We start from the raw sequence: 23180 nt of genomic DNA, 5'->3' as shown, positions 1-23180 counted from the left end.
GGACGGTTTAAGTTCAACCAGATGCATACGACACACGCCTCCACCTAGTGGCTACCCAAGTCCCGCTAAGAAATGGGTGACCTAGTAAGCAAACTTCAAATAAGCATCTTGTTAGCAAACCTCAAACTAAAATCTGGTTAGGTGAAATGGGTGACCTAGTTAGCAAACCTCAAATTAACATCTGGTTAGGTGCCAAGATACTTGGCTAAGGTCTTGATGCAACGGTTCCACTCCAGCAGACTAAAGCAATATATCGCCAACTTGTTCTGACGAATGGCAGTCAAGAGCGCAAAGACCTCCACAGAAGAGACAAACTCCACAGAATGAATGTATTGCAAACCTTTTTTTATTCATAGTAAATGAAAAGTGTGCCATTCAGTGAGTGACAGAGAGACGGTCAGGGGTCGTTATGGGACAGGTAGGATGTCTTTGGTCCATACTTAGTGACGGGGGGGGGGGGGGTGTTAAATGAGAGGAAGACAAGGCACTTTAGTTTCAGTTTGACAGTATAGCAGAAAAGTGAAAAAAGGACATGACATGTACACTGGAAGGCTGCATGGAGGAAAACTTCCACACAGAAAATAAAATATTCTAATATGATTACATAAAAAAAAAACATTCCATGTAAGCGAGTAAACATGTATACAGCTAAATACACAAGGTAGAGCTCTGGAAAAAGATAGATTGGGAATAGGTGTTACTCGAGAGCGTCTGCACAGGGAAAAGCTTGACAAGAATCGGATTCTGTGAAGACCGAAGACAGCTCCTTGGAAAGGCAGTAACTGGGGAAATAGGGTGATGTCATTTCTTTGGCGATAACCTAATATTCCTACAGTTTGAAATGAAAATAAAAAGAAACAGGTTCGCTCAGCCGAACATGTGAGTAAGAGAAATGGCGTTACCTATGAACATGCATCTTTCCCTCGAATATATAATGACTCTCAGCGCCGCTCCTATGCTCGAATGGCAAAACATTCTTAACTGCTTAAAGCAACACACTCAACAATCAACTGTAAAAGACAGGCTGTCCTGTGGTACAGATACAGGCAGCGTCTACATGTTTTAGATCTATAACACTTCAGTCAAATAACGTAATCTTATCTACGCAAGCAGAGCAGCCATATTACAAATCTGGCGTACACTATAGCCTCCACGTTATATTATCAGCTGGAAGGTGAACATTAACAAATTTATTTATTTTTTTACAATTGATTCAGCTGGAATTGTTTTCTTCTTGCTTTTCAAGGAAGACTGCTTGGTACAAGACAGATGGTTTGCTCCACGCTAACCTTTTGGACACACGCACGCACACGGGAGAGAGAGCACACCTTTCAATCGCTCCCTCTTACCCATTTTAAACCCTGCGCACGCAAGGACACACCCAGGCCATGTGAAACAAATGAAAGCACATCAATGAGGTATTTAGGAGGCTCATGGACCCAAATTACAGTATAAGGGAAAAAAAAGATTGTGTGGTCAAAGGGTGAGTATGATTCCAGGTCACCATCTACCGACGTATGTTTACATGGACGCCGTGTATAAGCGCTAAGAGTATACACTCTAACGGTACTAGTCTAGGGTACTGCCAAGGCAAGCCTGGAAGTGCTGCGACAAAAAAAAAGGCAGGCATGTCAGTTATGCGCATATCAAATCACCAGCAATGGAACTAAATAAATAGAAGTGGAAATAAAAGGAGGGCTGCACACCCCATTGGATACCTTCAACACGGTCAGGGACACGACGACTGAGATGCAGACCCTTACCTCGGGAGCTTTCACAATGCAACAGCACCTAATAAAATAATCCAATCAATTTTTTAAAGTTAAAACAAAAAGAGCCCCATCCTCATCCTGTGGCCTCGCCTCAGGCTCGGGGGGGGGGGGATAACTAGCGGGTTCCACGGTGCGACCAGACGCAAGCAAGCGACGCTGGCAGCAGCCATGTTGGACCGCACAAGGACGTGCAGTGATATGTGCAACTTTGATGGTTTGTTTTCTCTAGCGTTGATTGCATTTATGTTAAATGAAGTCTCCCACGTCCTCTTAATTCACAATCAGCACATTGGAACATCTTTTAACTAACCAACGACGTACAATCTAAGGCTGCAGGGATTGCCAAAATCCGAGGAGTTTGATGATTTCCTCGGAATCGCCGGTGAACACGTGTTCAGGGAGGGCGACGGGGGAGAGGGGGGGAGCTGAGAAGGAAGCAGAGGGGAGCCACGATGTCGAGAGTCAATTACAAAACACTAAGAGACAGACTTTTTCAAGTCCAGAGGATGAAGGAGAGGAGGTGGCACCACAGCTACACTGACCCCATTAAAACAAAAAACAAACAAATAAATGTAAACGTGTATTCTTACTATTCTTCATTGATACAGGAGTTTGGGGGGGGGGGGGGTTGGGATAGGGTGCAGGGGGAGAGTTTGGGGGGGTGGATGGGTGGGTAGGGGATGTGCTGGAGGCGGCGGCCGCCACCCTAGGCCACCCCGTTGCGGGCGGGCCGCTCCGGGCGCTGGTGGTTGGACGTCGACGGGTTGGGGTTGGGCGGACCTCTTGAGGGGCGGGGCTGTTGCGAGGCGGCGCCGGTGCGGTGCCCGTCACCCTGCTGGCCCGCCCCGTCGCCCTGGTATCTGTAGCTGGAACGGGCCGGGTTGCGGTCCTGGTACGGCCCCCCGTTGTACCGCTGCCCGGTGCTGTAGCCCGGGCCCTGGAAGGTGCGCCGGTTCCCTTGGAAGGACTGAGCAGAGAGAAGAGGTCAGCCTCACGGTAACACACACACACACACACACACACACACACACACACACACACACACACACACACACACACACACACACACACACACACACACACACACACACACACACACAACACGGGACCTCACAGCAACAACATGCACACACAACACAGGGACACACACCAACGACGAACACATGACACGCTGACCCACTAACGACGCGCATACACACGCGCGCTGACACACACCAACGACACGCCCACACACACACGCGCGCTGACAGACAGCAACGACATGAACACACAACGACGCGAACACACAACACACTGACACATAGCAACGACACGCGCACGCACACATGCTGACGCACAGCCAAGGCACAGACACACAGCACCACCGCCGACCTGTTTGTTGGGCGGAGGGCGGTACTCGCTGCCGGCGGGCGTGGCGTGGCCAGGAGGCGGGGTTTCGGCGGGGGAGGAGGTGGAGCTGCAGCGGGAGCGGTTCGAGTAGTCGGTCCTGGGGTGGTAAACTGCACAGCACGGACACAGTGATCACAACCATCCTCCCTTCAGTGTTCACACAGACTGCAGGCCGCATCACCACATGGCTCATTGCAACAAGGACATCACATTATAAAGTATAACAAAACACCTAAAAACATCGTGTTTCTAAACGGTGGCGCCAAGGACAGGAAGCCTGCGGTGGTCAGAGTAGTGGTCATGTGTTCCCATGACTGGACCCCATCTCAGACCACGGTACAGAAAGTAAGGTGGGAGCCGCGGCCGTACCTGAACCGAACTCTGTGATGCTCGTCTTCAGGGGTTCCAGCTCAAACGTAAACTTCACGGCCTTCCCGAGGTCCTCGTCGTATTTCCGCTCGCTCACAAAGTGCTGGAATAAACAGAGGAGGAGGGTTTTGGATTAACCATCTTGATCCACCCATGGGATGAAAGCGCAGCGGGATGCCGGTGTATTAAGGGTGTACTGGGAGCTTGCCTTGATGTCGGCCCGTAGTTCTGTCAGCTGATCTTCAGTCATGGATGCCGATTTGTCCGTCAATCGCCAGAGTGCCTCTGCCTTCTTCTGACGGCCGTCCAAAATGCTCACTGGAAAAGTTACAAACACTGTGTTAAACACGTTATAAACACGTTTACTGGGTTCTACTGAAGATGCAAGGTTGGACTGAAGATTTGATTCCCCAATGCTCTATGTGACCCTCAACTAGAGATATAGATAAATATAAGCATTATTCATTCAAATATGGTGAACAGCACAAATAAGACTTCCAGATCAACCAACACTAGAATATTTCAGTATAAACAATCATGGGAATCCATATCTAATCCCAAGACTGTTAAAACATTAATGAGACAATGTTTCAAAGGGGGACCATCTATAATAAACCCAACTGTCAAAGGGGGAACCAACTTTAACATGTAGACAAAAATAGAATTTAACAAGATGCATCATTGAGGATACAATAACTTCACATGCAGATTGTTATTAATGTATGACTTGGTGTCAGCCATCTCCCCGTGGTCTCACACACATCCGTATATATATATATATATATATCAAGGGGACAAGTAGCACAGACATTTCCCAGAGTTCCCAGGAATGCTGGCTTTTGTGATGTTGAAGAAACCACAGCAGGGTTCAACCGTTCCCTCAGCGGTGCTGCGTGCACCTCGCACAAAGGCAGCATTGAGTCCCCCGCCACCCGACACTATTCACACTCCCAGCCCCACACAGGAACACTCACACGCAGGGTGGGGCCAAACGGCCTACTTGCACACGCTCAAACGAAGACACACACACACACACACACACACACACGCGCACGCCATAATTAAATGGCCTGTAAAGCCCTTGAAGACTAATTGTGATAAAGGGCTATACTAATTGAATTGACCGCAGACACAATTCATTTAGGTCGGATTCCTTGCCACCTTTCCCCTTCAGCGATTTGATCAGGTGATCAGATTATGTCCAGTCACTCCTGGTCAGCAGGTGGCCTCATGTGTTGTTTTAACATGTACAACTTACTGGCCTCAGCCTTGACTTTGTCCATTTCACCGAACAGGGTCACTTCTCTGTCCATTAGACTGGCAAGAGAAAGACAAAAACAACAGCGGGGGGGGGAAGAGATGACTCGTTAACCAAGATAAGAGCTTGTACTTTGACTTTGCACTGCAATGAATTCTCTAGACTTCCCAGGTCAGCTAATTCTGTGCGGTTTCATTTCTACGCATTATGACTTGAGGGCACCCACACCAAAACATTTATGTCAATATGAAACAATACAATTTCTCCTTATATACAATTCTGTTGCGTTTGTGATTATCTGTGGTATTTATTTAGATGGGGAAATCCCACCAGCTCTAGAAGGCAACAGCGCAGTGTGGCTGGCCCTACAGCAGGGTCTTAAATACATCCACTACAAGGTGGTTCCTGTAGTCGCCCTACCGCCTGCAGTAGTAACCTGGGTGAACCGCAGACGGAGCCGTTTGCCAGGTACAAGTCAGGTCCCAGACAAGTTGTATCTCAGTTTCCCTCGGAGGAGGTCATTCATTTTGAGCGTGAATTGCCAATATGACACAATATTTGGTAACCGCTTTGATTTTGTTGGTAACCGTGGTATAGATCACCACATTACACTCAAAGTGTGCTATATTTTATTGTTATACACTATGCTGTTGGTTATATTATCATTTTATCTATAATTAGAATGTGTATGCTGTATTTTGTGTTTATACTGCTAGTTGCGGTTTTTGTATTCCATGTTATCCCTAATGTATTAATTAACAGATCATTGGTCCTCAGTAACTTCACGGTCCCTACCGGCCGCAGAGCAGCCAGGTGTGGAGTGACACCGGCCAGACTCCCTGAAGAATGCACCAGGTGAGGCCCAGACTCTTACGCAATATTGCTGACATACGTCATCTGCTATACAAGTCTGAAGTAGTTCAAACGCTTTGAGGGAATGAGGCACAGCGAGATCTGTTCCTATGGCAATCAGGGAAAACACAAATAAACCCAAGACTTTGGCCAATGCTGCCAAACACACGTTTATCTATATTACAGATACGTCATATCTATTGGGAGCCTTTATCACAGCAATTATACAACAACACACGGAACCTCGCCTCATCGTCCTACACACCAAGCCTTCAGTGGCTTAAGAAACGTTTCTTGTGAAAAGAAACTAATAAAGAAACGACTTGAGGCTCATTCAACTACCAGCTCTGGAGCTCGGCGAAGGTCTGCTTCATCCTTTTGATGGAGCTGTCCATCTCCTCCTTCACCACCATCCTGTAGCGGGTCAGGGAGGCGCTGCAGCGCTGCAGGTCCTTCACAGAGCGCTCCACGTTGGTCGCTGCAGGCCGAGTGAGACACAAATGGTGAATGGGCTGAACTGACATCGCACTTTTCTAACCGGTGGCCGCTCAAAGCGCTTTACAGCACGGCCTCACATTCACCCGTTCATGCACGCATTCACACACCGAAGGCGGGGTCAACCACGCAGGGCGACAGCCAGCTCGTCGGGGGCAGTCAGGGTGAGGTGCCTCGCTCAGGGACACCTCGACACTCCGCTAGGAGGAGCCGGGGATCGAGCTGGTAACCCTCCGGTTACCAGACCGCCCCGCTCTACCTCCGGAGCCACATGCCGCCCCACAGAGGGTTAAAGGATGGAACAGTAGACCGAGGGGCTCACCCGTCTTCTTGGTTCCTGAAGGGCCGCGCAGGGCGTCAGCGTCGGGGGTCAGCGGTAAGGGGGACATGGGCGCCTGGGAGTGGGAGTTGGGCCTGGAGCGGACCCTCTGGCCTTTGGGGGCCTGGTGGTTCCTCCCTCCCGGCTGGAAGGCGGGGCTGGCTGAGCTGAGGGGACCCTCTGCGTCTGTACCTGAGAGCGGGTGGAGGACCACTGGCTGTTTGTACCACACGTGATCAACGGCCGATATGGTGAGATAACAGCAAACACTAAAAACGCTGCACTTAAACCCTCCCGGCAAACAACAAACACTACATTTCGCCTTCAAAGACCCATTTAAAAAAACATAGTTTGCGTCAATCAGAAACTGTCAGGCAACCCCTAGACCTCATGCTTAACATCTACCAACCCTCCATTCAACCATTGTCCATAAGTAAAGGTGCTCCAAGCCGTATAGACCTCAGTAAAACAGGGTTAGGGCAAGCGGCTCGGCCCTCACCTTGGGTTTCAGACGTGGCGGGTTCAGAGTCCAGCTCGGCATCTGCGTCCAGAGACGCTGTGTCCAGCTGTTCGCTTAGTGAATCCAGAGAGTCGCCATCCAACACCGAGCCATTGGCATGGAAACCGTTGAGCGTGCCCTTGTCCTCTGCCGCCGGCGCGGCCTCCGCCGGGGAGACCTCCGCCGGGGAGACCTCCGCCGGGGCGACCTCCGCCGGGGCGACCTCCGCCGGCTCAGGCTTGGGCTTCTTTTTCTTCTTGGGCTGCACGTTATGCGGAGAAGAGACAGAGAGACCACCCATTGAGACATCTGAACTACAGTGGACCTCAGACAGGTGGTCGTGGATAACAAAGGACAGCCCCCGGGGTTGAATGAAGCTGCACTGGAGTCCCCTCATAACACAGCTACAGTACAGTCGGCTGGCCCTTACCTTCTTCTTCCCGGTGACGTTCCACTCCTTGAGGATCTCCGTTGCGTTGCCTTGAGAGAAACGCAAACAGGGAAAGGTTAACGACCCCCTGAGGCCGCGGAGGCGTCTGAACGACGAGCCGCGCGGCGTTTTGCATGGTTTCCAAAAAACCAAAGGCTTTGAATACTTTCCCCAACATGTTACACCTGAGGCCAAGCCAAAAATACCGTACAGTGTGGTATCCTACGTACTAGGGAAACCCTGTCTGAGGGCCATGCCCTCTTACTTAGCCCGTCGGCTCGTGGGACCACAATTCCTTTTGCTAAAGGATGCATGACACAACCAACAACAACAGTTCGTCAGGTTCAGCATCACCAGGAATCCAATAACAAGCCAGACTTGAATGGAGGTCTGAGCTTTCAGCAGCAAATTTGGTTTGAAAGAATGTGATAGGCCTCGTCATCGTAAAGACACCCGCCTCGTCATAAAGGCCCCCGCCGTCACATCATGACATGGATGCTTTAAGCCTCACGCTATGCAAGGATTAGAGAGAGCAACAAACGATTGTTGAAACAACAATACAGGCTGTATGCAAACTACATACTGCTCCCTGCTGATAAAACGCCATATTCTGTACACAATGGCCATACACACACATTATATATATATATATATATATATATATATATATATATATATATATATATATATATATATATATATATATATATATATATATATATATATATATATGTGTGTGTGTGTGTGCTGTCAAGCGATTTAAATATTTAATCGCATTAATGTCATAGTTAGCTTGCGATTAATCACACATTTTTTTCTATTCTAAATATCCCTTGATTTCGTGCTGCTAGCCTTTAAGTGAGATCAGAGAGTGTTGAGAAGGACAGTAATAAAATATATTTGGTAAGACGGATATAAGAAGAGAGACCCGCAGTGAATTCAACCCGGTCCACTTGACATCGGGTAGGTGCATGACAGTGGTAGGCCTACCGTAAAACTTCAATAGCCCAGGCTTTTATTTGTTTCAATCACTGAACAAAACTCCTGCTCAGCAAAGATGGGAAATACTATAACATTTATTATTTAAACCAGTATGAATATTCCTACCATACGTAGGCCTATACACATTACCAGGCTATTAAATAACACACGCACGCACGCACACACACACACACACACACACACACACACACACACACACACACACACACACACACACACACACACACACACACACACACACACACACACACACACACACACACACACGCACGCACACGCACACGCACACGCACACACGCACAGGTAATCGGGAGAGTCGGGAGAATTCCCGGTTGGCCGTTAACGTTTCGGGTCTGTCGGGCTGATTACTGCGGGATAACAATATTGCATTTATAAAAGTTCCTTGCAGCGCCGTCCGGCAGCCTGAGCTGTGCGCCCGCAACCTCTCACTCACTCGACAGCCGCAACAAACTGTCAATGTCGCAACCAAGTCGATTTTTGTCTAGAGGGGAGTAAATGAGCGGCCTCTCCCGAAATGGTACAGCCCAGGTGGGCCTTGAACTGCGATTGGTCAGAAAGACGTAACAGCTAATGACATCATTGAACTCTCGTGCAGGCTTGAACAGAGTGACACACAAACACACACACACTTTTTAGGAGTTTTTCACCCGCTCTCTTGTTGTTTTATTTCCGGTGTAGCAAGATCCGGTATGATGTTGTTTTTCTAACGTGACTAGTTGTTGCTAGACAACAGGTGAAAGAACTACAACATTTGCCAAGCCAAAAGAATGTTAATCACGCAATAAAAAAATTAACGCCATTAAAATTGGTTTGCGTTAACGCCGTTAATAACGAGTTAAACTGACAGCACTAATATACATATATACATACACATATATATTAGGGGTGGGAATCTCTTGGAACCTCACGATTCAATTCCGATTATGAGACAACGATTCGAAAACGATTATCGATGCAACAAAAAAAAATTGCTACTCAAGAGTTTGCTAATCACTTCCTACTTTGTGATGATCATTAAAGACATCAACAGATGAATTAACTTATCTATTATTTTTTGAGAGAAAAAGCTTTTGTCCAAAATATGACTTTCTATGAACAATGCAATAATCAATGCATCTTGCATTACAACACATTATGGAAGTATGTAAAAAATAGGTTTCAGTTTTCTTTTCTTCCTAATCTTTCTTTTCTATGTCATTAAAGAAAAAGCTGCTCTTGAGGAGTTCTTGTGTCTGGCAGTGAGTTTGTGTGCATGCTATGAGGCTGAATCGCCAAGACAAATCAGATTGGCCAATACACACTGAAGATAAATTAAATAATTTTAGAATTACTAAATTAATTACTTTCCCTCTCTGGCAAACAGAATGTTGCAGCAGGTAAACAAATTAAAAAAATAAAATAAATATTCAGATTATTAATTTATCTGCATCAAGACGGAATCGTTCTAGAGAGAATCGCGATGCATCGAAGAATCGATCATTTTTCCCACCCTTAATATATATACATAAAACACACACATCATATCCTAAATCAGTATTGAAGAGTATTTGGCAAATTCCATGTCAACAATATACAGGCCAAAGACATTTGTCCAACAATAACAACTGTCCACAGTATCATAGTCACATTCATACCTTCCAAGAAAGCGTGCACAGCCTTGTCCACGCAGTTCTCAAAGTGTTGGAGCACCAATACTATTTCATTGTTGCTTTTGTTTGGGACCACTGCTCTGACGGCACTTATCTGAAAAGGAAAGACCAGGCATGGCATTATCTTAAATGGACAGATACTGTTACATCAACCATCAGCTAACGGCTAAAACATTGTAAACAAAGTGGCCATGTTCGTTTTGTGAGCTTCAAGTTAATCATTCCACAGAAAGATGCAACCTTGCACGAGGCTCCATTCTTTTGTGCTTATAAAGCCTCAGATACTGTCGGGCTGACACGAAATCAGTCCATGAATAAAAAGGCACATTTTGGTGTGAGCTTTTCAGCCCTCAAGATGCCACATCTAATGTTAATAAAAAATGGTTCTGTAAGTGCGATAACGATGAATGACTCCACGAGTATTAATCAATAACAGTCAACCGCAACATGAGTTGTAACCCTGATCGAAAACATCCTGTTGGATAACATAAGGGATTGATCGCAGGATGGATTGACGAAGCAATGAGCCTTGGTTGGGTGCAGGCGACGTTCCACTCGTTTATCTTCAGTAATAGTAGTAAGTGTTAGTTGAAACCGTGGACTAACCAGATATTATTTAGCCTAAACCCCAATAAAAATAGAACAAAGACGTTAATCACTTGGTTTACATGTGGATTAGACCTGAAACGAATGGGGCACGGCACTTCTACCTGATACCAAGGGGGAAAAACAAATGTCAGCCGCTATGACGTCACAGGCTACAGGTGCACTAACTAACAGGAAACAGGAAATTTTGAGAATGCTATCATTACTAGTCCTCCAACATTAAATTACCAGGAGACCAGTTTGTTGACAATGTAACACACGCACTCTTGCCACGCCCAAAACAAATGTTTTGTTCCAAATGTCTAAATAGAATCACAGTTCATTTGTGTAATAGGCAGACTAACCCAGTTATGTTAGAGATTACCCTGGCCTGCCAAGAAAGTCATCCACAACTATTTGACCTTTCAATCAAGTTTGATTTTATATGGCACACCTTGACACACAACTGAAGAGAAGACGGATGACACTAGAAATTGAAAGTGAAGAAATTCACTTTCATTTCTTCCTCAAATTCATTCTCCCAACATGCAAAACCCATTGACGTAGTTTCCCCACTCATTTAACCATTCAAGTGTCATGCCACTGGGAGATCGGTGCTCTAGAATAGGGCCAGACTCGCAGGTTGCATCCGATCTGTCCCGGCTGTGCCAAATAAAGTTTTGCGTAATATCCGTGACCAAGTATGAATGCAGCCTAATAGCAACCTAGGAATTTCACTAATGCATGTCATCAAATATCTCACCGGCAAAACCAATGCACCTTTTCAATAGCGCCTGAGATTGGGAAGCCCATAATCCAGGGTTGTGGACTGGTTTCAATGAAGGAAGTAAAATAATAGGACGCATTTTCTCACCTTTTCCTTCATTCGTTCAAATGTTCCACCCTGGGACATGACCATGTTTGAGTGAGTGTCAAAAAACACCCCAGAGGTGTCTGAAAAACCAAAAAACAACAAGGGTCATTCTAGCCTTTGTTAGGCCTTCCAACTCAGTCACACTCCTTAGTATATCATTTGCAAAACAAAATGAGCAAGCATGTGTGATTACTGACCTTGCTAGGAGGGTTCCTACACTACCCCAGGCCCTTCAGGCTGAGCCTGTGCATTCCACAACTCCAACCTTTACCTAAGATGACCATCTTGTGCTGTGATTCTCCTCAGTATCTAATTTCTAGCTTACATTTACTGTACTCTGACAAGTTAGAAAAACGATCCCATTAACTTAATACAATTCAAACCAGCAAATCTTTCATTCAAAAAGACAATGCGGAATCTGTGCCAATGAGGTTGGGTTAAAGTTTAATTAAAGTAGTTCCCCCCAGATGAGATTACTTCTCAGATTTTACAATTGATAAAGCAAGTCTATGAAGCTGAAAATAGGGAGAAGATGCAGTGACCATAGACAGGACAATAAAACGCTGAACACGTGTAAAGGGTCCTTCAGAGAATGCTGGAATCTAGATTGAGGTCACTGTGAATCTCTCACCACAAACTACACTCACATCAAGTAACCTCTGCTTAATATGACTTTAAATAAAAAGTCCAAAAGCCAAATGTTGGCTTATATGCATCTTCCTCGGGCTCTGCACGTTTATTCTCATGAAATGCTCCATTTAAAAACTATGACCTAGATCGCAGATCAAACAAGTCAAACAGCCCATACATACCTTTTTGGCTCTTCTTGGCCATGTTGGCGTTTCAGAGGAGGTATCCAAAAAGTGTTGCACCGTTTCGGCTCCCAACGTCCCAAAAAATCTAAAAAAAAAAGATTGAATCCTGATTGCAGACTTCCAAAATCCAGATTAAATAAACACTCAGAAGAGGGCTCAGAGAACGATGATTTTCCCCTCGCAAGTTTTCCACTCTTCGTGCAGATGCCAACTGAGGTTCGAAACCTAGTGGTTGGAAGAGATGGGGTCAGATCGGGCCGGACACACACACACAGAAACAAGTATAACTGAATGATACATTGGAATTCTTGAGAAAGTTTCTTCTTCTCTGATGCAGACTTGATCAGAATGACACAGGGATATGCTAGCTCAAGTTATGTACAGTGGTTTGCACAACTTTATTGCCATGTTATAATACTAACCAAATCTGTTAGCGAGTTGCTTTAAGTTTCACTTTCCAGCTAAACCAACACTAAATCTATCCCTAGCCCTGGAACACACCTCTGCACACGTCATAGCCTCTGAGCACAGCCAGCAGTTTCCACTTTATAATCTTATCATGAAATGACTTATGTTTATCAAGAGGGCAGGTGCTTGAATCTTCAAGTGCACAAGGTGTAGTTATGTTGATTGTTGAAAACATATTGGATAAGTGACTATGACTAGCATTGACCAGCTGAGCAAACATTGTTCCTGTGATTGTTAGGACGTAATTCATGTGGAAACTGGGTCAAAATAAATATCAAGAAATATGGGTTAACTAATAAAGAGGGTTCAATTTCACTCTAGTTAAAGAAGTTATGCCTGACTAAAGCCAATTTCTTCTTTGGCTCCAACTTGCACACAATATCAGGGACTCAAATGTAATAATAAAATACCAAATTGAGTTGACCTATAATATTCCGTTTACCCAAAAACGAAAAGCAAACTAAATCGAATATAACCATACATGAACAAAGAGATGTAATTTAATTAGAAAAGGGAAACACGTTTGGCAACAGTAACACAAAAACCACAAAGGTAATGCCCTTATTTTAAGGTTGAAACTTAACATAGCACATTAACCATCCATCCATCCACCTTGTTTATTAACACAACATAGTACTTTAACCATCCATCCATCCACCTTGTTTATTAACACAACATAGCACTTTAACCATCCATCCATCGACCTGGTTAACTAACATAACATAGAACTTTAACCATCTATCTACCCATCTGGTTTACTAACAGAACAAAGCACTTTAACCATCTATCCATCCACCTTGTTTACTAAGACAACATAGAACTTTAACCCTCTATCCATCCACCTGGTTTACTAAAGGAACATAGCACTTTAACGGTCTATCCATCCATCCATCCATCCATCCATCTGGTTTACTAACACACACTTTGAGAGACTCAGCCTCCAGCATCAATCACGTTAGGTTTGGTTAGGTTAGCTTGCTGGACGTTACAAGAACTGCTTATTGTCCCCTCATCTCGTCACTGCGATGCATTAGTGTAATGGCTCGTAATCTCAGACGCTAGAGCCTAGACCCAGTGTTCAATGGAGAGAAACTAAGACGGTGAAACGCAGTGACGGCCAGTGAACACATCGCCTGGCTTTGTTAATTTAATGCCCAATTCTCGTCAACGATAGCAAGTCTGCTAACGTTAAACGCCTTATATCGCAAAGGCTAGACAACTATAATATATAGATAACATAAAGATGAAGCGTTTTAATTTGAGGGTTATTCTGTATACTCCAATCACATTTCAAACAATTAGATGACTACGCCATTGTGGTAACAGAGATTGTTCTTTGTGGAGCGGGGTAAGTTACCTTCGCCTCTGCTTCTGCTTCTGCTTCTGCTTCTGCTTCTGGCTCTGCCTCTGCCTCGTCAGTCTCTCCAGTCGTTTGCTGCGTGCAATATTTTCTTTAGGCTACTTAGGCGGTGCCAGATTCGACAGATCACCCCCTTTCATAGCTTTTCTTATTTTTCTTCTTTTCAACTTAAAGGGAGGCTATAATGTCACCAGTCACATTGCTGCCACCCACAGGATTGGAGTTCCCCAGCATAAAATGAGCTAGAAAATTAAAAAAATCAAACCCTGGCAAAGCAAATGGATATCTAGAAATTATAAAAACCAAACCCTGTTCCTCCGATTAATCAATAGCAGGACCCACCGGTATGTAGAATGAGAATGTGGTCACACCCAATGCAAAGAGCATTATAACATCTTAAACTTCTTACATATAGGTTGCAGTCCACATCCCACACTTGGTACATAGCCCACCCTTGATGCTCACCCTTTAGCAGCGGTCCTGCCTTCAAATCTCATTCCTGCCGTTATCACCCTGAGACTTTCCAAATTGTACATTAAAATAATATATAAGAGGTGAAACGAATGGTTTGGGCATTTATTCAATGATAATCAAAGTTATAATGATGAGTTGCGATGAGCATTTTCGTTTTTCATAGAAGGGAAAATTCTAATTGGATTATGTGTTGGAATGAAATAATTATTTATGTATGCTGTAACCTATTTTTGGCCCCAAATGTCTGATGAAACCAATTTAAAATGATGCATTAAGTTCAAAGTATAAATACTTATACAAAGTATAAAGATTTGCATAACCATGTATGATGGCTGTTAAAGATAAATATTCTGTCATCTTTCTTGTGAGGCCTATTTTGCTTATTTTATAGCACACATTGTTAATGTGTTGAGAAAATAACAGTAATTATCAAGGTTATGATATTGGTTAAATTATACATCCTTTACAGGATTAGTAAGCCTAATGTTACAGTATATGAATCCCTCGCAAGCAGTTTATTGAATAACTTGTAGTATGACATGCATTTCTCATTTAAATACTCTTAAATTAGATAGATAAATCAGTTTGGTATGTAGGCTACACGTCTCGACAATAATGTGATATTCCAGACCAACAAATCTGAAATGAAATGGGAGGATGTTGATAATGAAGTTGACAAAATGTGGAAAAGAAGGACCCAATATCTAAGAAAGACATTCCTCACACAAATCATGCGGATTCCCCTCAAAGTTAGAAACAATGACTCATCGTCCTAGAACTGAAACTCTGATCTGATCTGGTTCTAGAGAAGGATATAGTCTGTTCTGGAGACTGATCATATTCAACTGATCCCGAGTATGTTAATCTGGCAACTCCAACTCCCTGCGTCACATCCTGGGAAATAATATGTTTTGCTACTGTGGTGTCCAGTGTTGCCAGATTAGGACCGATGTCCCGCCTAATCTGACAACACTGGATCATGCAGCCAGTCTGGCAACACTGTTGGAATCCATAGTGAAGTTGGCAGTCAGCTGGGTCAACGTACTTCGTAACCGTCATATCGATCAGTCAATTTGGTGACATTTCAAGAACACACACTGTCACACCAGAAAATACACTCCCCCCGAAGGTTGTGGTTCATTGAGGTGTAGCGCTGACTTCTAGTTAGTTAGTCAAGATTCATACTCTTTTACTTCTGCGGATCGAGTCCAACCAAGATTCTTTCGTTCAAAAAAACGACCAGGGTCGACTCACACCTCGTTGCCGTTGGCAAAATAATTGATTTGACGGTCGGATCTTCGAGGAGCAGCTCCTCGACAACTTGCGGCTCATTACCGCCATCCCCAGTTTAGAGATAGACTATTTGTCTATTTTGGGGGAACTACAAAACAAAAAAAAGTAGAGAAGATGATTTGAGTATGAGCCTAAACTTTGGCCACTATTTTGGATGCCATAGATAAGCTAAATAAAGTGTTGAGCCGAGGGGCGTCCTAACCTCGTCAAACCATAATACACTTTGTAAACGGCAACGATGTGTTATTAAACCCTGGTAGGATTCAACACCATCCTACGACAACAGTAATGCTTTCAAAATAGTGATGTATCGCTGGACTCTGTGTCACAACTCTGCTTCGCTGCCGGGTCGTCCCCGACCTGACGGTGTGCGCCCCGCTTTCGACTCTATAGAGCTAGTGGAGCTAGAGGCACAGTCACACAAAACGCATCCACCATGAGCCACCCGAAAACCAAGACGGCAATCCCATATGAAATGGATGATTCTGGTATGAATCTTTTGGATTAATCACTTTATTTTCTGAGTACCGGTACATCTCTGGGAATCCGTTTACCTGGGGTGCATTTGCGCAGAGAGCCAGCCTGCCCGGCCGGGCCGGAGCTGGCGTTAAGTGGGCAGACCTGGTGGCTAACAGTGGCTAGCTTGGTTAGCACGCATCTTTAACTTTCTCCAACTGTTAGCAGAATCTGCTATTTCTTTGAATACATTGTTTAATTATTTGCTTTGTTTAGGGTTCCCTTAAATGTGCTTTCTTTTAGTGTATGTTTGATTTACCGCTGTGTTAATGTTGCGTTCCCTCGTTTGCTAAGGCTAATTGCTAGGCTTACTGTGACCTGGTAATCTGCACTGTTCTGCAGCCACGATTTGACTTATTGATGTTGTTTAGGCTATTCACCTTTATTGTTGTGGTTGTTGTTGTTATTAAGTATTATTGGGGAATGAATGCACACTGGCTGTGTGCAGCAAAGCAGAAAGGAATATGTCCAATCAATTTTTAAACTAAAGTTAACATTTTCAAAATAACCAAAAACTAAAAATGTATGAACTGTGAACGGTTGCATGCACTATATTTAGTACGTATTAACAAGTTATATTTATTTTCGTTTTTTACTTTGGCGCATTTAAATATAATGTAGGCCTACCTTGGACGGTTATAACTTAGTAATAAGTGCTAAAACGTAAGTAGTTCGGACGTTTTTCAAAAATCTCAAAAGATACAAAATCTATGGAAAAATGTGTTATTCTACTGCTCATGTATGCTAGTGTTATGTCTCATTTTATCAATCCTCATTATATATATATATATATATATATGTGATGTGTGTGTATATATATATATATATGTGTGTGTGTGTGTGTGTGTGTGTGTATGTATGTATGTTCCATCTGCACTATGAAACTTGCATTTTAAAACCTCCAAAAAAAATTGCTGAAATATATTACACATTTTACATTGCAGGGAAATTTATTGCTTCCACACAGCGTCCAGACGGAACATGGAGGAAGCCCAGGAGAGTAAGGGACGGTTACACTCCCCAGGAAGAAGTCCCTGTGTAAGCTTCTGTTCAAACTACACTGTAACTCATCACAAACTAGTGGAAAACACCCCTTTAATTATCCTGTTTTACATTTTATTAATAAGGCAAATTGACAACAATGTATAATGGCACCTAAAAGATGGAAAACATGTTTTCCTTGCCCACTCACTTCCTCTCTTTCGGTTTCAGCTATGAGAACAAGTTTGTGAAGTTCTTCAAGAGTAAGCCCGACCTCCCGCCGGGCATGAGCCCGGCGGACGCGGCGCCATCCAACAGGCAGCAGGCGGTCCCCGGGTGTGCGGCCAGCGAGCCCACCGGCCTCTCCAAGACGGCCAAGCGCAACATGAAGCGGAAGGAGAAGCGCAAGCAGCAGCAGCCGGCGGACGAGGACGACGCGGAGCTCGAGTCGGCCAGGAGCGCCGTGGAGGGCGCCTCCCTCTCAGAGCTCCCCGCCAAGGGACCGGTCGTCACCGGCCCAGCCGCGGACGAACCCTCGTCCGCCAGCGAGAAGGTCAAAAAGATCAAGAATCTGAGGAAGAAGCTGCGACAGATCGAAGAGCTGCAGCAGAAAATGGACTCTGGGGAAATCAGTGAGCCGTCGAAGGATCAGCTGGAGAAGGTGGGGCGGGCCCGGGCCCTGAAGGAGGAGCTGGAGCAGCTGGAGGAGGACGAGGACTCTTGAAGCGGGGCCAGCGGTGCAGGGCAGAGGGACGGACAATTGAAAGTACAAACTGTGTAAACTTTGACCTCCATTGAAAATAGTTTTTTTTTTTTTTGCTAGTCAACATAAACTGTAGCTTGGGAAGTAAGCACACTACCAAAGCCTCTCAACCTGACGTATTGAAGGACCACGAACATGTAAATCCTCAGCACTTTTAATCATAGTAATTATCTGACGTTTAAATGTAACCTGAAAAGAACCTTTTTCGCTAGGTGTTTCATTTAATATTGAACTTTTAAAAGGTCCTGTACAATGTACGGTTCATTGTGCATGGAGTGGTTTAATGTGCCATTTATTGATCATGATATTGCCTCAACACACCCATGTCAATCACAGTTACAGAAGAAAAGACTTATGATGAGGTGTTGGTAGTAGTTGGTGGATTTATTAAAATTGTACACCACTGAGAAGTTAAGATTTTCTAAATAAATGACATTATGTTGACGTCATAGAAGTCTTTTATGGATGGGGACCTCAAAGTGTTGCTTCAGTTCTTAGGCAGGCTGGCTGTTGATTTTCATTTTGTATTACGTGTGGCAAAATGTTTTATAAACAAGCTATACTTGGTGCAATGGCTGTCTTTTCAACGGTGATCAATGACTGACCAGAAAAGCGTGTTCAGTTCGGACACAATGTTTACCTTGAGTTTGGTCATTGCACCATTTAATGTGACGAAGAAGATGTTTGTGGGGGTTTTACACCGTGCTCAGTACGTTCATTTTCAAAGTCCAGTGGATCCGGTCTATTTTGAACGTTGTACATTCTAAACAATGTTTTATTTTTACATTTTTATGACCATTATTTCTGAGTATTATAATAAAGGCAAAGATTACTGACCAGCCAGCATCTTTATTAAGAATGAACACGAGAAATCACAAATGTGTGCAAGTCTATTGGCTTATTATTTTCTCTGCATCGTTATGAATGTGGGTTCATTGTCAGTTGTTGCATAAAGCATTCAGGCTACACCCTTTGGTGAAGAGATAATGAGTTAAAAATGCAATAATTCACCCTACACATTGAGAGCAGAAAGAGGCAGCCAAGAAAATATCAACTGAATACAAGATAACATGCATTATTTCAACCCTAATGAGCTAATAGTCATTAGTGATTTTTTTAGTGTTCGACCGAGGAAATGTTATATATGTCCGGGGTTGATGTTATGATCGCTGCATTTACATGTGACACACAAAATTCAGCATTTTCAGAATTACGGATTAATAGTTTTTGGAAATTCATTTAAAAAGATCCATGGGCAATGAAAAATCCAAGGGGAAGGACAGCATGAGCCAATTCAATTCATTGAACTGGCTCATGCTGTCCTTCTAAAATCGTATGTTAGCCAAGTCACCTACTGTTTCCTCATTTGACATTATTATATGAACTAGGATAGGCCAAATAGTAGTTTTCCAACCTAACACTGTGTACTGGTGGTTACATTATTGTGACACTGCCCCGCCTCCCCGGTTTCAATCACAGTAATTGTCATGGGGTGGAATGTTGTCAGTTGTTTTGTTCAGGGGGATGTTCAAAAAACAAAACACGCATTCACTTTTAGATGTACAATAACAAGAATATTTATTGAAAAACTGCAATGATCCTATAGTACACATTTGAATGTGTAGGTCAATGTAGTTACAAAGACTGCCTGTAGAGGAGAGGGAAAGCGGTTTAGATGTAGGCCTATAATCCAATGGACATATCAAAAACACCAGACATCAGTCAAGAATGAAACATTTGTATTCTTTGAAAACATTTTATGATTTTGTTTTTTCTTTGGAGATGACTAGTACATGAATGTGAAAGATATTCTAAAATTACCCTAGACTACTAATTGTTATGTAGCAAACCCTGCTGTCAAAGTGTGAAATATGTTTTGGCTATTGCATTTCCGCCCAGCACATTCCTTGTGGAGCCTTATGGTTTAGGCTGTATAAAGGCACTAACGAACATTCAAACTAAACAACGTGTTGAAGACGGTACCCCATTAAGACGGAATCATACATATTGTTTGCAAAATCCGATATTATTGGTTTAATTGGGCCACATAATTACCTTTCTTAAGACGTAAACAATATCAGATCCTGGAATGGAATATATGTTACTTATTGTCTTACTGACAACAACATCGTCCATTGCGTTCACCAGAGATGAATTTGTGAAAGCACTGGTAAGGAAGACATCTTTTTACCAACCATTCTCTACTGTTTCAGTGTCTTCACTACAACATGTGTTAAAAAAATGAAAAATGTTCATGGGATTCCCAACTGCTCCTTTTTCTTTTGTTGCATTAATTGGTTATTTTGAAGACAAGCTTACGTCAACATTTTTTAAATGCACAATGAAAAAAAATGTTAACATAAGCTGCAAACTAGAATTGTTATACAGCAAAATACAAAATTATGGTAATGCAGAATTATACCCTGAAAGCTAAATAAACAAATAGTATATGTCATATATAGTCCTAATTAAATAAGTATGTATATGGCTCATGTATTCAGTGGCTTTGTGATGAACAATGTTTTCCTAGGATTATTTAGGGCACTACGGGTATTTACACATTCCACTGGATAATGGGGATCAGAAATATGCTCCTAAGGAGGTAGAAGAAGCCCTCAGGTGACCGGTTCTAATCCCTTTTACACTACACAAAATATCCAACTGTTAGCAATGGACGGTTTAACCCCTCTGCCATTGCTTTGTTTATGTTGTTGTATTTTTCTTTTATTTAGAATCTTTCAAAGGGTTAATGGCCTGAGCTCATCTGGAGAACTAAACGCTGCAACGCTGGCAGTGATGGGCAAACCTCGCTGTGGTGAAGCAGACCCTTTCACCAACAACTCCCTGGCATATCGAGTGATAGGTGCATAACACACACTCTGCTCACAACAGACTGTATGCAGATTCATCAAATTAAACGCTACCAAATAATGTGCCTCTAATTCATTGTTTCATAGGTAAATGGCGCAAATCGTCGCTGACCTACCGTATCATTAACTACACACCTGACCTGGGATCCGCAAAGACCCGGCTGGCCATCCAAAATGCCTTCAGGTATTGGAGTGACGTGTCACCCCTAACCTTCAGGGAGGTCCGGCAAGGAAGGGCCGACATCAACCTCTCGTTTCACCGCAAAGATAAAACATGCCCAGTGCCATTTGACGGCAGAGGTAAGAAAATACTGTTAAAAACTCAAAATAAAGTATGTTTTAAATACCTACTAATACTGCCTTATACTTCTACACATTGATTATACAATTTGTTCCAAAGGCAGCATTTCTTTCTATACCCCAAACTCTCACACACACACACACACACAACGCACATACACACTCACACACACACACTTATACGCATAAAGAAGGCCGCTCTGAGCCCTGCTTTGATGTCTGACTGCTTGCTGTGTTGCTAGGGCATGTGCTGGCCCATGCAGACACCCCACAGTCAGGTATTGTGCATTTTGATGGGGATGAGCTTTGGACCGAGGGGAAGCACTATGGCTCCAACCTGAGGATCATAGCGGCCCACGAGATCGGCCACGCTCTGGGCCTGGGCCACTCTCAACTCCCCAACGCACTGATGGGGCCCGTGTACAGCGGCTACCAGTCCCACTTCAAGCTGCATGCAGACGACATACAGGGCATCCAGGTGTTGTATGGTAATCTCAGCCGCTGCGTGTTCCTCCTGAGGCAGTACAAATCCCTTCAGTATGTGTTATGAATACATCTTGGTATGTGAGGTTTCTGACTTTTCTTTGTAGTGCTTCCGCCATCTGTCCCACTTTTATGTTCCTTCTCAGGGAAGCCGGGGAAACGTGTGCCATCGAGGAGTCCAGGCCTGTCAGTGCCAGCTGGAAAGGCCCCAGATCCTTGCAAAGCGACAATAGATGCAATCATGTTGGGTGTGTAGACCTGGACACTGTGGAAAGATATGATAAGAGTGCCATCAGGGCAACCTTCCTTTTCCTGTTCATAAGTTATTACTTTCTGTTTCCATGGAGTTTTTTTGTGTTTATTTCTAGGTCCGCAACATAAGACATATGCCTTCAGTGGTCAGTATGTGTGGACAATGTCTGGATCTAGATACAGCACACCTACCCTGATCTCTGCCCTTTGGAAAGAACTTCCGGGATCCTTGAACGCCGCAGTCCACTCCCAGAGGACCGGAAAATCCTACTTTGTGAAAGGTGATTCAGGATCCATTGAACAGCTAGGTTACAGGTTCTGTGGGCCGAGTGCAGTCAGCTTGAATAATGTCACCAGCTGTTGATGCTATGTTGTCCATCAAAGGTGTTTGAACCACCTGTCTGCATTTTTGTATGCTGCTGTGCATTCTAATTAAACAATTTGTATCATAATTTTCCCTTCACAGGGAAACAATTGTGGAGATATACAACATTTAAACTTGACCGTGGCTTTCCCAAAAATATGGCACAAATTCCAGCTGACATTGATTCCGCCTTTTATCAAAGAAACCCGAAAAGAATTATATTCATCAAAGTAGGTACCAGGAACATCCTTGAATCTCATCAATTGTATTGTAACTTCTTACTCTTTGTGTTGTGTATAGACAGCCAGCACACTAGCATTAACATGAATTGACTCGTTTCAGGGCTCACAGTATTGGCAGTGGGATGAAATTGGAGCAACAGACTTCAAGTTGTATCCAAAATCTATCCAAAAGCTTTACAGAGGGTTTCCTAGCAATCCAAGTGCTGTGTCTACGGGGACTAATGGACACATTTATGTGTTCAAGGGAACCCAGTATTGGCGTGTAAACAAACAAACAGTGGAGAAGGGCTACCCGCTAAACACAGCAGCAAAATGGATGCACTGTGATGACTGAACCGCTAGAGGGCAACAATGATTCAAAGATACTTAATGCACCTTGTTTACAGAAGAGGATTTGTTTTGTTTATTGTCAAGACTGACGTCTGAATATACAAGACATACATAAAACACTCAGGGGAATTCAAATCATTTTCTTATTATTAAAA

General features: G+C 43.7%; 3 protein-coding genes across 5 annotated transcripts; 2 read left to right on the top strand and 1 right to left on the bottom strand.

Moving 5' to 3' along the window:
- Positions 1-374: 374 nt before the first annotated feature.
- Positions 375-14249, bottom strand: spats2 (spermatogenesis associated serine rich 2). Of its 3 annotated transcripts, none has more exons than XM_079741368.1 (13): positions 14155-14249; positions 12327-12554; positions 11515-11594; positions 10041-10149; positions 7384-7433; positions 6954-7215; positions 6458-6646; positions 5983-6118; positions 4789-4847; positions 3739-3848; positions 3531-3633; positions 3144-3271; positions 375-2739 (listed from the first exon to the last, which is right to left on the bottom strand). In XM_079741368.1, exons 2-13 carry the CDS (start codon positions 12346-12348, stop codon positions 2479-2481), a joined length of 1509 nt encoding a protein of 502 aa, XP_079597494.1. In that variant the 5' UTR covers positions 12349-12554; positions 14155-14249; the 3' UTR covers positions 375-2478. The 3 variants fall into 3 exon arrangements, with proteins under 3 accessions (XP_079597494.1, XP_079597496.1, XP_079597495.1); XM_079741370.1 differs by having other exon boundaries at positions 6458-6640; XM_079741369.1 differs by having other exon boundaries at positions 12327-12414; positions 14155-14211.
- A 2028-nt stretch (positions 14250-16277) lies between these two features.
- pym1 (PYM homolog 1, exon junction complex associated factor) lies at positions 16278-19000 on the top strand. Its single transcript, XM_079740892.1, has 3 exons — positions 16278-16412; positions 17385-17478; positions 17653-19000. Exons 1-3 carry the CDS (start codon positions 16361-16363, stop codon positions 18143-18145), a joined length of 639 nt encoding a protein of 212 aa, XP_079597018.1. The 5' UTR covers positions 16278-16360; the 3' UTR covers positions 18146-19000.
- A 1267-nt stretch (positions 19001-20267) lies between these two features.
- LOC307079014 (matrix metalloproteinase-19-like) lies at positions 20268-23029 on the top strand (the record flags this gene model as incomplete). Its single annotated transcript, XM_079741066.1, has 9 exons — positions 20268-20354; positions 20715-20803; positions 20917-21047; positions 21142-21354; positions 21597-21842; positions 21984-22085; positions 22206-22370; positions 22556-22683; positions 22796-23029. Exons 1-9 carry the CDS (start codon positions 20274-20276, stop codon positions 23027-23029), a joined length of 1389 nt encoding a protein of 462 aa, XP_079597192.1. The 5' UTR covers positions 20268-20273.
- Between the last annotated feature and the right edge of the window lie 151 nt (positions 23030-23180).

The sequence above is a fragment of the Pollachius pollachius genome (assembly GCF_949987615.1).
Source record: "Pollachius pollachius genome assembly, chromosome: 8".
In the NCBI taxonomy this organism is placed as follows: domain Eukaryota; kingdom Metazoa; phylum Chordata; class Actinopteri; order Gadiformes; family Gadidae; genus Pollachius; species Pollachius pollachius.
Note: the sequence above shows the minus strand (reverse complement) of the source record. Positions and strands in the feature narration are given on the sequence as shown.